At 39.8% G+C, this 16,311-nt stretch overlaps 1 protein-coding gene across 3 annotated transcripts in view; it reads right to left on the minus strand.

Moving 5' to 3' along the window:
- The window catches only part of LOC127647806 (trinucleotide repeat-containing gene 6A protein-like), a 46,668-nt gene that overhangs the window by 10,518 nt on the left and 19,839 nt on the right, over positions 1-16,311 (minus strand). For all 3 annotated transcript variants that reach the window (XM_052132280.1, XM_052132278.1, XM_052132279.1), the window contains exons 3-10: positions 14,080-14,397; positions 13,465-13,512; positions 6,887-9,427; positions 4,092-4,301; positions 3,768-3,931; positions 1,416-1,493; positions 1,242-1,293; positions 1,014-1,141 (exon numbers count right to left, since the gene is read on the minus strand). In XM_052132280.1, coding sequence (XP_051988240.1) covers positions 1,014-1,141; positions 1,242-1,293; positions 1,416-1,493; positions 3,768-3,931; positions 4,092-4,301; positions 6,887-9,427; positions 13,465-13,510 — 3,219 coding nt within the window. In that variant the 5' untranslated portion in view covers positions 13,511-13,512; positions 14,080-14,397. The remainder of the gene's footprint in view (positions 1-1,013; positions 1,142-1,241; positions 1,294-1,415; positions 1,494-3,767; positions 3,932-4,091; positions 4,302-6,886; positions 9,428-13,464; positions 13,513-14,079; positions 14,398-16,311) is intronic.

Consider the following 16,311-nt stretch of genomic DNA (forward strand, 5'->3'; position numbering starts at 1 on the left):
ATATCGCCATTCTTATTCTAGAGAATATTTAAATGCACTCAGGGGTTTTTCCAAGTTTTTGTTCAAGGAGTCAATATTTTTGTCCTTTTTCTCAGAAGGAAAGACTGTAATTTTATAGAATGAGTTGTACATTTATGTTTAAAAGTTAACTTTAAGAGTACACTAGCATATAGATGGCATCAATTCTAACAAACATGGTTTAAAAGCCACAAAACTCAATTTTGCATTAAAGGAATGTTCCAGGTTCAGTACAAGTGAAGCTCAATCAACAGCATTTGTGACTATGTTGATTACCACAAATACTTCGACTCCTTCGAAGGAAAGGGATTCCTTCTTTTCTAAAAAAAAAAAAAAAAAAAAAGCAGCAGCAAAAATCAAGGTTACAGTGAGGCACATAGTGACACAGTGAGGAAGTGAATGGGGGGCCAATTTTTTTATGGTAAAATACACACGCCACAATCCATTAAGGATACGTGTGTTAACATGATTTTACTGTGATAACATCACTTACCTTTTCTGTGTAAAGTTATATCCAATTTTACAACTTCATTACCATGACGATGTAGCGTCAACAAACCCTAAAACCTTGAAATGACTGTAAAAATGACAATTTAAACAACTTGACAGCTCAAATAACAGAAGAATTAATGCAAGTGCATTTATAAAATAATAGCTTCACATTTCTGCCTTTAAACCCTCTAGAAATTGGCCACATTCACTTCCATTGCCCTTATTTACTTCCATTGTAAAGTGCCTCACTGTAATCTCGATTTTTGCTTTTTTTTTTTTTTTTAAAGAAAATGAGGAATGAGTCAATTTATTTTTGTGGTAATCAACATTATGCCACAAATGCTGTCAATTGAGCTGAACTTGTATTGAACCAAGAACATTATTTTAAGTTGCATTCTCATCCCATAGAGCGCGCTAAAGTACTCGGCAAGCAAAAGTAACACCTCAAGATTTTTCAAAATGAGGACTCCAATAATGCGATATGAGAGTAGAGAACAACTGACCTTATCCATATATGGATTACGGTCAATGGGTGAGTCTTTGTGGATCTGGTGGCGTGAAGCAGGATGTTTTCCGTACTCTCCCATATTAAGAACATGCTTTTCAACATCCATGCGCTTATCTGTCATTCCTGCAGAAGAGGAGAGGGAATTAAAGATGCTAGTACTAATGAAATGCAACAACCCCAATAAACAATTTCAGCCCTGGAGCAGCATGTGAACATGACATACCTCCAGGCATATCCATCTTATTGCTCTTTAGGGAAGCTTCAGGAGAATCCCTCTGTAAAATTACATAGAAGTGTCAGCATGTTAAAAAGCAACTTTCAGCTACACAAATGATTTGTGCTAATATTAAATATAAACAGGTTTCTCAGATTTTAATGTAATGATATTTATCCTTACAGTGTACATGTTATTGAACTGTTTCACAAACTGATTCATCCATGGAGAATCATCCTGCTTGTTGGGTCCTTTATTCAGCTAAGGAAGAGAATTGTGAAAAAAAGAATTATGTAAATGTGTACACACATTTTTGCAACTCCATATGTCCCTCATTGCAATTTGATAAAACAGTAATTCGCTAAATAAGTGTTTAAATGCACAATCTTACACCAGTTAATAGCATCACGGTCAAATGCCTTAAACTGTTCTTTTTATTGGGGAAGGTCATTAATGGCTTAAACAAAACTAGATCGGCACACCTAGATTTTTGCCCATTTCATCATGACCGGGTTATTCAATGGGTGCATGTTTTGTCAGGACAGGACAAAAACACCAAAATATTTTCAAAATTGCATATAAAATAGGGAAGGACAATTCGTTTTTTTAATTCTGTTACAAATCATGATTCTTGAGAAAAACTATTTTAAAATAATCTCCCTGGTAAAACAGCAATTTTTACACATTTAGCTTAATGCAAATACAATTATTAATAGGTAAATATTGGAAGCTATATTTGTGCTGTTGGAAAAGGAAATAGAGCTGCTGCACGGGAGCTTGGTCTTAATGAGTCGATGATAAGACGCTGGAAACAGCAGCGTGAGGAATTGACTCAGTGCAAAAAGACAACTAAATCTGAGGCTATTCAACTCCGACACCGAAGGAGATGAATTCAGTGGTTTCATGTGCACAAGAGGAGGAAGATATTGACCAATGACTTTCTTGGTAGGCTACTATTTACTGCAAATGTTTTATTACAAGCCGTGTGTGGCAGCGGGGGCGTGGTCAAGCGCCTGTCCGGGAGAGAAAAGCTGTAAGGGCGCTTACACCTGCGCTAAATTATGTCTAACACCGGTGTCTAATTTCAAGTGCCCTGCTTCACGTGTCCTTCTTGGGAAAACTGTCACACGGGCACCAGTGTGACAGTTTTCAGCAGGGCACTTCACGTTCCAGGTAAGGCTTTTAATGGCCACAGCAATGTTTACAATCAATTTTATAAATTTTCTCAATTCTTCTATGCGCCAACACTAGACGACGTGTGTCACTTTCTCAGCTCTGTGGCTGCTGCGTTTTTATGCCACTCTCCCCATGCTTACTGAAATTAGACACCGGTGTTAGACATAATTTAGCTCAGGTGTAAGCGCCCTTACCGCTTTTCTCTCCCGGACGGGCGCTTGACTACGCCCCCGCTGCCACACCGTGTTTCGTTAAAGCCTATTTATTTTTGTTACAAGCCGTGTTTCGTTAAAGCCGGAGTAAAGTTAATTTGTTTCAATGTACTGGTAGGCACCTGCGGCTTATAGACAGGTGCGGCTTATTTATGTTCAAATTATATTTTATTTAAAAATCAGTGGGTGCGGCTTATATTCAAGTGCGCTCAATAGTCCGGAAATTACGGTAATTAAAAAAAAGTTTAATTGAGGTGTTGGGGAGTTTGTCATTAGTCTTTGTGCAGAGTCTGTCTGACAGCTTTATTAAAAAGTTTAGCTGTAAAAAGGCTTATCAAACAGTTGGATGCCTTAAACTACATGTCGTGCCCCATAATATTTATGATCTAACAGCTTGTGCACTTCTGAACATGGAGCGATCATCATGTGACTTCAAGAGCTCCAGTTACTTGAAGCGTCATATGTCAGGAATGCATTAAAGCGCACGGAAGCATATAATTTTGCATCCGGCATAAGAGGTTTTGTGATGATTTTTAGCCTTTCGTGTTTCTTACTTGAATAGTTTGGTGGGATAAGAGGTTATAGTTATTTAGCCTATTTATTTGTCATTTACCCTGTTAAAAGGCTATGCTTAGCATTCATATATCCCTATAAAACGCATCTGACTGGGTAACATGGATATAATGCAGGCTAATTAAACATGCCAAACACTGACTAGATGACTAATAGCTCTGACAATGCACCAACTGTTCAATTGGTAGTTCCATATTGGTAGTTTTGCAAATCCCTACCTTTTACCTGCAAATTCTGTATTACAGAATGAAACAACTGTCACATCAGATATTACTGTTTTTAAATAGACATTTCATTCAGATAGAAATGAATTAACAAAGCTAAATATAAGGGGACACAATACTTACAGAATTGCAATAAATGTTGAATCAAAAAGTGTTTTAATATTGAATTTGGAGGTCTGTGGCAATTCCCAGCCCTAATGTAAATGTGATTATCTTGCATTGAGTTTTTATAATGAGCTGATTTTTTATTTATTACCAGTATTTTGTTGTAAATGTAAACACTCTTAAAATCCCTTAAGAATGGATTACTTGAAGTTCTGCCAGGCTAAATAAGGTCTGTTAACCATTACCTTGGGAGGCATCTTCTTGTAGGACCAGTTTCCAGTATGGTTTGTCTCCTGTGATTGATTGTTGTTCCACATGCCGATCTCTACTTCCTCTTCCTCCTCCCAGTTGGAGTGACCTGCCATGGACATCTCATCTCCACACCAGTTGTCTTGCATAGATTTGGATACTATAGACAAAAGTAAAGACTTGTCATAGCAAGTCTTGCTCCATTTCAATAAAAAGCATGGAAACAAGATTGTCTCTTTGATTACATATTTCATCAAAGCAAATAAATATGAATTGTAAATTAAAGAATCCTCTTTGACCAAGTAAATTATGTGACATACCACACTTGTTCTTTGATTGTTGTCCTACAGCAGCATTGCCCCAGCTACCGCCTCCTGAGTTTTCCCTCCCTGGCTCTTCCCAGCTTGAACCTGAATCAACAGGCCTTCCCCAAGCAGAAGTGCCATTGTCTACTTTGACTGGTGGACCAGCAGTCTCACTCCACGTAGAAGACTCATTCTTTTGTGGCCCACCATATGTCTCTCCCCACCCTGTGATAAAAAATAAAATAAAAACAATATCATGATTAAAGACCAGAAGGCAAAATGTTACCCAGTTTTGCACATATGGCAGGAATTGATGGCAACAAAATGAGCCCAAGGCACAATAAGTGGAAGGGATATTATTTATGGCACTGCAATAAAACTTATGTTCTATATACCAATCAAATTACACCAGCTACAAAGCAAATAATAAAAAAATTAAGAATACTAAGAGGAGTGTGTTTAAAAAGAAAATCTATTTACAAGAACAATGCAAAAAATATTTGCAAATAAACTCTGGACTGAACTTGTAAACTTTCCTATGGTCCAAGTACAACCATTGAAAAAACATGCTTACGTAAGCTTTGTTTACTCTGAAGTCCTACTGATGGATCAGCTTACATTTAACCGCTAAGGTTTTTGCACTTTCACCGTACAGCATATGCCCTGAATTCTTCTTTCAAAAATAGCCCTGTTCATGTGAGCCTTATTGCTCAGGTTGCTGCCATATGACTGCACCATCATTCAGAACATAACCCAAGCCTATTTTTTCCTAAGCAAAGCTCATGCATAGCGAATTCCAAATGAGGTGGGAACACCACTTGCACATAAACCTTTATATTTCCTCTTTAGCAAATAATGCAAAACAATAACATGGCAGATAATAGCAAAGATCTACTCACATACACATTATATATATTATATACAATATATATTACACACACATATACACTGATCAGTCACAACATTAAAACCACCTACCTAATATACTTCCCCTCATGCTGCCAAAACAGTGCCACCATATTCTTCTCACCACAATTGTACAGAGCAGTTATCCGATTTACCGTTGACTTTGTCAGTTCAAACCAGTCTGGCCATTCTTTGTTGACCTCTCTCATCAACAAGGCGTTTCTGTCTGCAGAACTACAGCTCACTAGATCTATGTTTGTTTTTGGCAGCATTCTGAGACTGAAAATTCTAGATACTGTCTTGCGTGAAAATCCCAGGGGATCAGCGGTTACCGAAACTCTCATACCAGCCCATCTGGCACCAACAATTATGCCACACACAAAATCCCAGAGATCACATTTTTTCCCCATTCTGATGGTCAATGTGAACATTAACTGAAGCTCCTGACCATATGATTTTATGCACTGTACTGCTGCCACACAACTGGATTAGATAAATCGCATAAATGATTTTTGGTGCCAAAAGGCTGGTTTGAGCATTTCTGTAACTGCTGATCGGCTGGGATTTGCACACACAACAGTTTCTAGGATTTACTCTGAATGGTACAAAAACAAAAAACAAAAAAACATTCAGTGATGGGCAGTTCTGCGGAATGAAACGCCTTGTTGATGAGAGGGGTCAAGAGAGTAAGGCCAGACTGGTTCGATCGCTAAACGATCCAAAGGGCCATGATGTGATTTAATCAAACAGTCTGTACATGATGTTCTGAGCACGTGAGGCGGTTCTGTGCCGCTCCACAACGGTAAATCGGATAACTGCTCTGTACAATTGTGGTGAGAAGAATATGGTGGCACTGTTTTGGCAGCATGAGGGGAGGTATATTAGGCAGGTGGTTTTAATGTTGTGGCTGATCGGTGTATAAGCATCAGTGTTTTCTGCACTGCTATTCAGAAGCGCTGCTCTGCACTGTATAGGGCTAAACGATCCTTCTGACCTATACTTGATGACCTTATGTGAACGTTAAACTGCAAAGGGCCATGATGTGATTTAATCACAAAGGGCCATGATGTGATTTAATCAAACAGTCTGTACATGATGTTCTGAGCACATGTGAAGCGGTTCTGTGCCGCTCCACGAATTTCATCTTGTGCACAGAATAACAGCTGTGTTGTCTTTAATACACTGTCAGCATTAAACTGACATTTTTAAAATGTAACTGTTGAGAATTGACTTAAACTCTTAAAGTAATGGTTCACTCAAAAATGAAAATTCTGTCATCTGTTACCTTCGTGTTGTTACAAAGCTTTATGACTTTCTTCCAATGAATTGGTTAGGGAGAATGTTTTAGTCACCATTCACTTTGATGCAGTGACATTGAATGATGACAGACATACTGTCTAACATCTCCTTTGGTGTTCTACACAAGAGGCAAATTAATGCAGACTTGAGGGTAAATAATGACAGAAGTTTCATTTTTGGGTGAACTGCCCTCCAACTACCTGTTAAAGTATTCGTTAAAGGTATCTGCCAAGAACAAGAACATAATGTCAGCATATGATTGCATCACATCTAGCTGGGAAACAAGTGACTGAAAAAAAAAATAGATGTAAGCAGTGAGAAAAGTAGCCCCTGCATGATATTTAGGTGAGATTGTTGTAAAATTTCAGATGTTTTAGTATAACAAATTGTAATCCACCCCCAAGGCGCATAGGCGGAGGGGTGGCACAGCATTTCCCATGCTGCAAGAGCTGAATTCCATAGGAAACACTGATATGCATGTATGCATGTGTATTTGTGTTGTGAGAAAATGCACATCTAGAGAAATTCCAAAAGGGATGACTGCAAGATAAATATAATAGGTAATAAATGCTTGCTGAGGCACTGCAAAAAAGAAATACACCCACCTGAGCTGCAGTTCTTTTCTTTTGGAGCCATAGAGCTTTGGGCCTGTGGGTGCTGGGAAGTAGCCATGCCATCCTGCTCTCCAGCAGTTTTCTTGTTCCACATGTTGACATTGCCAGTGTTATATTTGTTGGGATCACCCCATGCTGAAGTACCATCATCAATCTCCATTCTACGCCTGATGGATTCAGGAGATGGCTCTTCCCAGCCAGTGGATACTTCTTTAGAGGCAGCAGGCATCGGGCCTCCCAGCCATCCTGTAGGCCTGTTCTGACAAGGGGCTACAGTCTGAGGGGTGTTCCCACTCCTGAATGTTCCCATGCTGGATTCTTGGGATTTGCCCCAATCTGAAGAGTTGTTCGGTTTGATGGAGTCACCCCAAGTAGGGTTGGAGTAGCTTGGCTTGATTGGCTCACCCCAGCCTTGGTTTTGATTATTGGTCTTGGCTGGTCCTCCCCATCCTGTGGTTGGACTACACTGGTCGTGAGTGTTGGTGCCTCCACTGCCTCCCCAGGTGTTGCCTGTGTCACAACGGCCAGGTTCGCTCCAAACTGATCCAGAGCGGTCACTGTCGCTGTCCCAGACACCGGAACCAGATTTCTGGGGCTCTACCCAATGGTTTCCCTTTTGGCCTTCTCCACCCCATCCCTCTTCAGCAGATTTTCCACCCCATCCCTGTTTTGCCTTCTGTGTGTTATTCCAAGAGGAGGACTTCTCATCCTTTCCACCATTCCATGAGGAACTGCCCTTGTTCATTGTAACGGAAGAGGCTTCCTCCCACCGACCTTGCCCAACTGGGCCTTTGGTTTCTCCCCAACCAGTTGAAAGTTTCTTTTCGGTCCACCCAGGATCATTACTGTTGGTGGTGGATCCGTCTCCCCACCCACTCGATTTAGACACCTGCGGGGGAGCACTGGCCCAGCCAGCTTGTCGATTTCCTGTCTTTTTATCAGAGCTCGATACATCCCAGGCAATGTTTTGGCGGACTGGTGTTTGACCCCACCCTGTGTTGGACAAGACCCTGGGGTCCATATCAATTTTAGTGAGAGCTGCATTTATCATCCCCTGTTGATTACCCCTTCTTCGGTTGCATTGTCCATCCCTGTCACTGCAACCTACTGAACTCTCCCCACTTCCTTCACTGCCTGTTGATTTGTTCCATGTGCTGTCTTGGGAAGCTTGTCCACAGCTTCTTATACCAAGAGCATCATCTTCCAAGGACTTCCATCCATTTGTTCCCTTCCTGCTCTCATTCGTGTCATCATTGGAATGCTGACTGTTGCTGGGCAGAGTGTTCCACTCACAATTTGAGACCTTAGTGCCAGTGTTTGAAGAGGTTGAGGAAGAGGAAGAAGAGGAGGCACTCCCCCAGGGGCGAGGGATGGCAGCAGGGCCCACACCATTACCTGCACCCCAAGACATACTTGAGGTAGTGGACGCAGAGTCCCAACCTCCTCCATGACCACCCATCCCATTGTTATTATTATTCTTTAAAGAAGCAGCACTCACAGAGGAGCCATTGGCTCCAGACTGCATTAGAGTTGCATTCACAGTGTCGCCCATAGCTTGGCCTTTAGGGACAGGACATTTGTCTCCAGAGTAATTAGTGCAGGGCGGAATGCCCCATGCTGTACCATAAGACCCATTGTTAATTCCCTCACTGTTGCCATGTTGAGAAATGGAAGTGCCATTACAGACTGTAGAAATAGGGAGCTGAGGAGAGCCTCCTGTGCTCACAGGCCAGGCTCGGTGCCCTGAGGGCTGTTCATTCAGCTGCATTGAACCAGTAGAGTTTGGTAAACTAGAGGTCATCGTGTTAGTAGTGTTATTTGGTCCATTAAATTCAGTGTTAAGGTTTTGAGGCTGCCCACTTGGAACCTTGTTTGTACCATTGACTTCAGCTTCGTACATATTTTCCCGCAGGCATTCCCAGGACATCTTAGAGTTGATACTCTGTACGCTGGGTGTTTGACCTATGGTGCTTTGAGTGTTGGTGCCGCCATTTCCATTCCCCACAGGCCCATGGGGGTTGGGCCCAGTGTTCTGAAGAATGGGCCAGGCACCATGGTTGGCATTTGGGTTCAAAGTGCTTGGATTTATACCTCCATTGGTTGAGGAACCTTGGGTGCCCCATGCATTTATTTTGCCATGGCTGCCTTCTGCCAGCTTGTTGCTGGGGCCCTCCACAGAGCCTTGACATGGGTTTAGCATCGAGCCATTGGGCATACCCCAAGACCCCTTAACACTCCCATTACCCACATTATTGCTGCCATTTGCAACCATGAAATTACTGCTGCCTTGTCTATTTCCATTGTTGTCACCACAGGTGTTCCCAGATGCCATACTACCAAGATTCTTTTCAGACCCCGAGCTGGAGGCAGAGTCAGCATCCATACATTCAGAGGCTAACTCTGGGTCACTACCAGTGATGGAGGGCCATGGTCCCTTATCTACAATGACTTTTCCCCAGTTGCTGTTCGAGTCGCTGCCAGAGCTCCACAGTGAATTTTCATACTGAGGTTCCAGACCAGCATGTTCCAAATCTGTGGACATAAAAATTTCAAATCAGTTCTTAAGTCAAAAAGAAAGAAAAAACTATCAATACAAAGACAAAAAAAAAGCTGTTTATAAAAAGGACTATACATGAGTGTAGGGAGTCAAATCATAAGTTATTATAAAGTCCTTCAACAAGATGTTTGTTGGCACAATTGAGAAGTTATTCAGTGAGACCTGACAAAAGGAATTCCAAAAGTAGGCAAAGACAACTTGGCTAAGCAAAAAATAATGCCAGAATACAAAAACTGATTAGTATGCATCACAGCTTGTGTTAGTTTTGACATTGGATATGGCAAAAAAATGCTAGACAAAGAGTAAGATTTGCAAATCGCAGAGGAATAACTAAATGTGAAATCCTGATTAAGAGTTCCACTGACCTAACACTATTACCCATAATCTAAACATACAGTTGAAGTCAGCAGTTTAGCCAAATACATTTAAACTAAATACATTAAACAATTTCTGACATTTAATTGTATAAAACATTTCATATCTTAAGTCAGTTAGGATCACTACTTTATTTTAAGAATGTGAAATGTCACTTTGTCACAATAATAGTAGAGAGAATTATTTATTTCAGCTTTTATTTCGTTCATCACATTCCCAGTGGGTTAAAAGTTTACATACACAGGCGTTTTTGAAGCAGTGGCTTCTTCCTTGCTGAGAAACCTTACAGGATACGTCGATTTAGGAATTGTTTTACTGTGGATATACAGGTGAAACTCGAAAAATTAGAATATCGTGCAAAAGTTCATTAATTTCAGTAATTCAACTTAAAAGGTGAAACTAATATATTATATAGACTCATTACAAGCAAAGTAAGATATTTCAAGCCTTGATTTGATATAATTTTGATGATTATGGCTTACAGCTTATGAAAACCCCAAATTCAGAATCTCAGAAAATTAGAATATTGTGAAAAGGTTCAGTATTGTAGGCTCAAAGTGTCACACCCTAATCAGCTAAACACCTGCAAAGGGTTCCTGAGCCTTTAAATGGTCTCTCAGTCTGGTTCAGTTGAATTCACAATCATGGGGAAGACTGCTGACCTGACAGTTGTGCAGAAAACCATTGACAGGGAAAGCCTCAAAAGGTAATTGCAAAAGAAGTTGGATGTTCTCAAAGTGCTGTATCAAAGCACATTAATAGAAAGTTAAGTGGAAGGAAAAAGTGTGGAAGAAAAAGGTGCACAAGCAGCAGGGATGACCGTAGCCTGGAGAGGATTGTCAGGAAAAGGCCATTCAAATGTGTGGGGGAGCTTCACAAGGAGTGGACTGAGGCTTCAAATGTCGTATTCCTCTTGTCAAGCCGCTCCTGAACAACAAACAACGTCAGAAGCGTCTTACCTGGGCTAAAGAAAAAAAGAACTGGTCTGTTGCTCAGTGGTCCAAAGTCCTCTTTGCTGATGAGAGCAAATTTTGCATCTCATTTGGAAACCAAGGTCCCAGAGTCTGGAGGAAGAATGGAGAGGCACACAATCCAAGATGCTTGAAGTCCAGTGTGAAGTTTCCACAGTCTGTGTTGGTTTGGGGAGCCATGTCATCGGCTGGTGTTGGTCCACTGTGCTTTATTAAGTCCAGAGTCAACGCAGCCGTCTACCGGGAAATTTTAGAGCACTTCATGCTTCCTTCAGCAGACAAGCTTTATGGAGATGCTGACTTCATTTTCCAGCAGGACTTGGCACCTGCCCACACTGCCAAAAGTACCAAAACCTGGTTCAATGACCATGGTATTACTGTGCTTGATTGGCCAGCAAACTCGCCTGACCTGAACCCCGTAAAGAATCTATGGGGCATTGCCAAGAGAAAGATGAGAGACATGAGACCAAACAATGCAGAAGAGCTGAAGGCCGCTATTGAAGCATCTTGGTCTTCCATAACACCTCAGCAGTGCCACAGGCTGATAGCATCCATGCCACGCAGCATTGAGGCAGTAATTAATGCAAAAGGGGCCCAAACCAAGTACTGAGTACATATGCATGATTATACTTTTCAGAGGGCCGACATTTCTGTATTTAAAATCCTTTTTTTTTTATTGATTTCATGTAATATTCAAATTTTCTGAGATACTGAATTTGGGGTTTTCATAAGCTGTAAGCCATAATCATCAAAATTATATCAAATAAAGGCTTGAAATATCTTACTTTGCTTGTAATGAGTCTATATAATATATTAGTTTCACCTTTTAAGTTGAATTACTGAAATTAATGAACTTTTGCACGATATTCTAATTTTTCGAGTTTCACCTGTAGATACTTGTCTAACTGTTTCCTCCAGCATCTCACATGGTCCTTTGCTGTTGTTCTGGGATAGATTTGCACATTTCTCACCAAAGTACGTTCATCTCAAGGAGACAAAATGTGTGTCATGATGTTCCCATGGTGTTTATACTTGCGTACTATTGTTTGTACAGATGAATGTGGTACTATGTTGGTTCAAGTGTTTTGAAATTTCTCCCAAGGATGAACCAGACTTGTGGAGGTCCACAATTATTTTTTTGATGTCTTAGCTGATTTCTTTTGATTTTCTCATGATGTCAAGCAAAGAGGCACAGAGTTTGGTAGGCATTAAAATACATCCACAGGTACACCTCCAATTGACTCCAACTAGTAGCTAATTGGCTAATTGCCTATAGGCTTGACATCATTTTCTGGAATTTTCAAAGATGCTTAAAAGGCACAGTTAACTTGGTGTATGTAAACTTCTGACCCACTGGAATTGTGATAGTCAATTAAAAGAGAAACAATCAGTCTAAACAATTGTTGGAAAAATTACTCAATGTCATGCACAAGATGTCCTAAACGACTTGACAAAACTATAGTTTGCTAATATGAAATCTGTGAAGTGGTTAAAAAAAATATATATTTTTAATGACTTAAGTGTATTTAAACTTCTGACTTCAACTGTATGAAGTGTAATGCATGCCACAAAACAAAAATATAAGCCAAAGACATTTCTTTGGCAATGCACTGAAAACCGTAAAATTCAGTAGACCTCTAATTACATTCTCAAAATGTGTCCATTTGAGAATTACTTGGCAATGGCTAACTGCCCATAGACCCGGCATCCGTACTGCTGAGAGTTGCCTTACTGAAGCGAGACTGAAACAGTAGTACAGCTGCCACCATTTTGTAGCAGCAGCATGATCTTTCTGCATGCCAAGAGATAGAGGGAAAGGCAGACGATCGCTAGCAGCAAGACAGTGTGAGGTGTCTCTGCAAGTTCCCTCATTATGCTAAGCCATAACACTAATGCAACTGCGATCTTCCTTAAAATAAGCAGTTTCTGCTAGTCTGCTCTTGCTTTCAAATTTTTCTGCAAGATGGCTGCCAAGCTTCCTGGAGCGTTGTTCTCTTGCCAAGTCTGAGATCTTTCTTCCCTGGCTGTATTACTAACAGATATGGCAAGACAAACAAACACAGTCTCACTGCTGGTCTCAAGAAAACAGATTGTGACATGATAAAAAGGGAAATTCTGCTGAAGGTCATTGAGATGACCTCAGTAGAGTAAACTTAAAACACAGTTTGATCTCAAAACCCATCTCTCTAGAGGCAATAATAGTCTGGTTTTATTCTTTAAGGCTTCTTGTTATGGACACTTAAACCGTGTCATGTGCAAAATTCACAATCACTGGTTTACATTTTAAAAACTAGCCTAAATTCAGAAAAGTGTGCACGGTGAATCAGTTGGCAGCACAAGTGGTTTGGTTTTACATAACACAGGTTTGGCAGGAAAAAAAGGGAAAGTTAAGTACTTATGCCAAGATCGTATAACATTTTTCTTACAAGAAGTGCCAAAGCATATGGCTATATTTAGTGATTCAAAATTACACTTGAGTGCTTAAGCAATACTGTTTGTATTGCAGATTATTTAGACCATTAATCATATACAGAGGAAAACTTGCTACTTAATCTACCAAAACACAAAATGCCAAACAGGTCAGCTGTGACCTTTGGACTCATCACACATACCAAACAAAAACAGTAAACAGCCACATGTGGTGAGAAAAAAAAAAGGTGTGTCACCTGTTTGGTTAGAGGAGTGGCTGACAGAATCCCGAATAGGAGCCATGCCTATGAAACAAAAGAGCAACACAATGAGACACTCTTGACAGGAAGATTACACAGCAGGACTGAGCTTGGAAAAACACCTTCAAATCTTTTTCTAAACTGTCAATAAAAAAGCCACAAACTAAGACCATGACACAAACATCACATTTGCTCATTCCACTGCTATGATCAAAGTCAATTCCAATTCTACAAAAACTGTGAAAGAAACAAGACATAAAAATGAACAGTACAGTTGGAAAGCACACTGCAAACTCACATTAAAAGCTACCATTTTTACAAATCACACCAATAACTGCACTTTGACTTTAAATCAGAGGCCAAACAATACAGGTTTTTCAATCGCGTATACACTAACTTTTGTTAATCAGCTAATGCCATCGATCTCAAAGTGGTCAAATATCAGACAATTTATTGCCATGGCCAATATATCGGTTAATAGACATATCCTTGTACATGTACCTTTCATTTCAACATTGGAATGTGTCTTCCTATCAGCAATGAATACCATTAAACATGAGTCTCCATGCACCTGGCGGTGACTAAAAAAATAATTTTGCAGTGTAGTGGTACCTGAGATGTGGCTTTGGGTGCAGTGTGGGACAGGCCTCTCAGTCGTAAGATCCACTGTCTGGCTAGAGATGAGCTGCACTTGAGTTCCCAGGGTGGCTGCAAGGACCGTGAGGGATTACCCACGCTTCAACAGCTGCTTCTGTTTGTGCTGACAGACACTCGATGGAACTTCACAGAGTGGGTACTGAGGCAAGGCTTGGGGCTGGCCACTGGCTGGGGCCCTCTTGGCATTGCTGATGGCGCAGGTAACAGTGGAGGTGCTGCTATTATAACTGGCAGACTGAGGCTGGCTGAAACTGGATTTGATAAGTTCTGGCACTGAAATCAAAACAATAACAAGAATTCAAAACAATATATGATCCAGTAAAACTTTGCACAATTAAAAGCATCCGTTTCAGCATTTTGCTAAAAGAAACCAAGTCAATAAAGCAAATGTTTAAAAAAAAAAAAAAAAAAAAAAGAGAATGCATATTTTTTCCATTCCTTCTACTAGATCACCACTCATTTAACTCAAAGCTTCCTGTAACGTTGCTAACAAGATAGCTATCGGCATGCAAATTGAGCAGTTGTTTTTACAGTTTAGCTAGCTTTTACAATTAATACTACAAGGTGCAACCAATAGCAAGTAAAGCATTTTGATTGCAAGATGTGCCATAAATCTCCAAAGTCATAATCTCCAAAAGGGTCATAGTCCAAGTAAACAATAATCACATTGTTTACATGCATCTAATTATACAACTACTGGCCTGAACACAACAACATTCTCAAGCACATTATTGACATGTACACACCTTAAATTGGATATCACACTTTCTGCTGTATTTTGTACAATTTCATGTAACAGACATGAACAGATTTTACACTTAACACTGTGAATAAATGTAAAGGCGAGTGTTTATTGGCTGCAGACATGAAGCAGATGTTATGAGGGATGTTTAGACAGTGCACTGATTCCATCGCTGCTTCTCTGTGCATCTAATCATAAACTGGATAACATGACAGCTTTTTCAAAAACAGAAGACAGTGATGAAACTAAAAAGTTGATGTCAGCTCTCTTTTTTGTACACTTAACATTAAGCAAAATTTGCAGGATTTAAGCATACATGATTTACTGGAGTTGTCATCATAACAATGCAGCTGAATGACTGGATAACACTCAAGGTTTGTATACAATTTTATCACACTAGAGCCATGTTAACGTGCATTATGCTTAACTGAGGCTATACTTTTGTAAAACAGTGCATATTTAATATTGTGTGTATCGGACCCATTTGATTTCATTGTATGTGCCTTACTGTATGCAATGTGTTTCTTTAGAAAAAGGAGGGATGTGTCAAATTTATTTTAGGTGGTTAACTTGTATTAAACCCTTTACACTCATTGTAAGAATAAATATCCATGAATTAATGTGGTCTCAATGCAGTGCTGGTTTTCATTATAATGTCTGCTCCGAGTGCTGTTCACACTTCATTCTCAAAAGTTTGAACAAAATATTATCTTTTTGTAGATAATTTTCACAGCAAAAAGCCCCACAACTCTTTTGTTTTCATCTCACTCATAATGTGATATTCTGTTATTTCTGTTGTGGGTGTGTGCAAGTTTTGGAAGTAGCTCGAACCCCATCCACCACATTTTTCAATTTATTCCCACCCTATTCCATGAGTCTTTTCCAGTCTGAGGTGTGAACATTGGTGCCAAGCAAGGGGGGTTTCCTGACACTTTAAAATGAAGCCAAAAGTTGAATGAATAATGCACTTCATGTTACATTGACTATTAATGTCCTGATACTTCTTGCATTTAAAGGGATAGTTCACTCAAATTAAAATGCTCTCATCATTTACTCTTGCCCTCATGCAATCCCAGATGTACTTGACTTACTTTCTTCTGCAGAACACAAAGATTTTTAGAAGAATACCTCAGCTCTGTTGGTCCATACAATACAAGTGAACGGGTGCCAAGATTTTTAAGCTCCAAAATGCACAAAGTCATCAAAAACGTAATCCATAAGGATCCAGTGGTTAAATCTTCTGAAGTGATATGATAGATGTTGGTGAGAAACTAATATTTACAGTTGAAGTCAGAAGTTTACATACACTTAGGTTGAAGTCATTAAAACTTATTTTTTATTCACTCCACATATTTCATATTAGCAAATTGTAGTTTTGGCAAGTCATTTAGATCATCTATGTAATTTTTCCACTCATTGTTTACAGACAGATTGTTTCACTTTAA

The sequence above is a fragment of the Xyrauchen texanus genome, chromosome 8, assembly GCF_025860055.1.
Source record: "Xyrauchen texanus isolate HMW12.3.18 chromosome 8, RBS_HiC_50CHRs, whole genome shotgun sequence".
Classification (NCBI taxonomy): Eukaryota; Metazoa; Chordata; class Actinopteri; order Cypriniformes; family Catostomidae; genus Xyrauchen; species Xyrauchen texanus.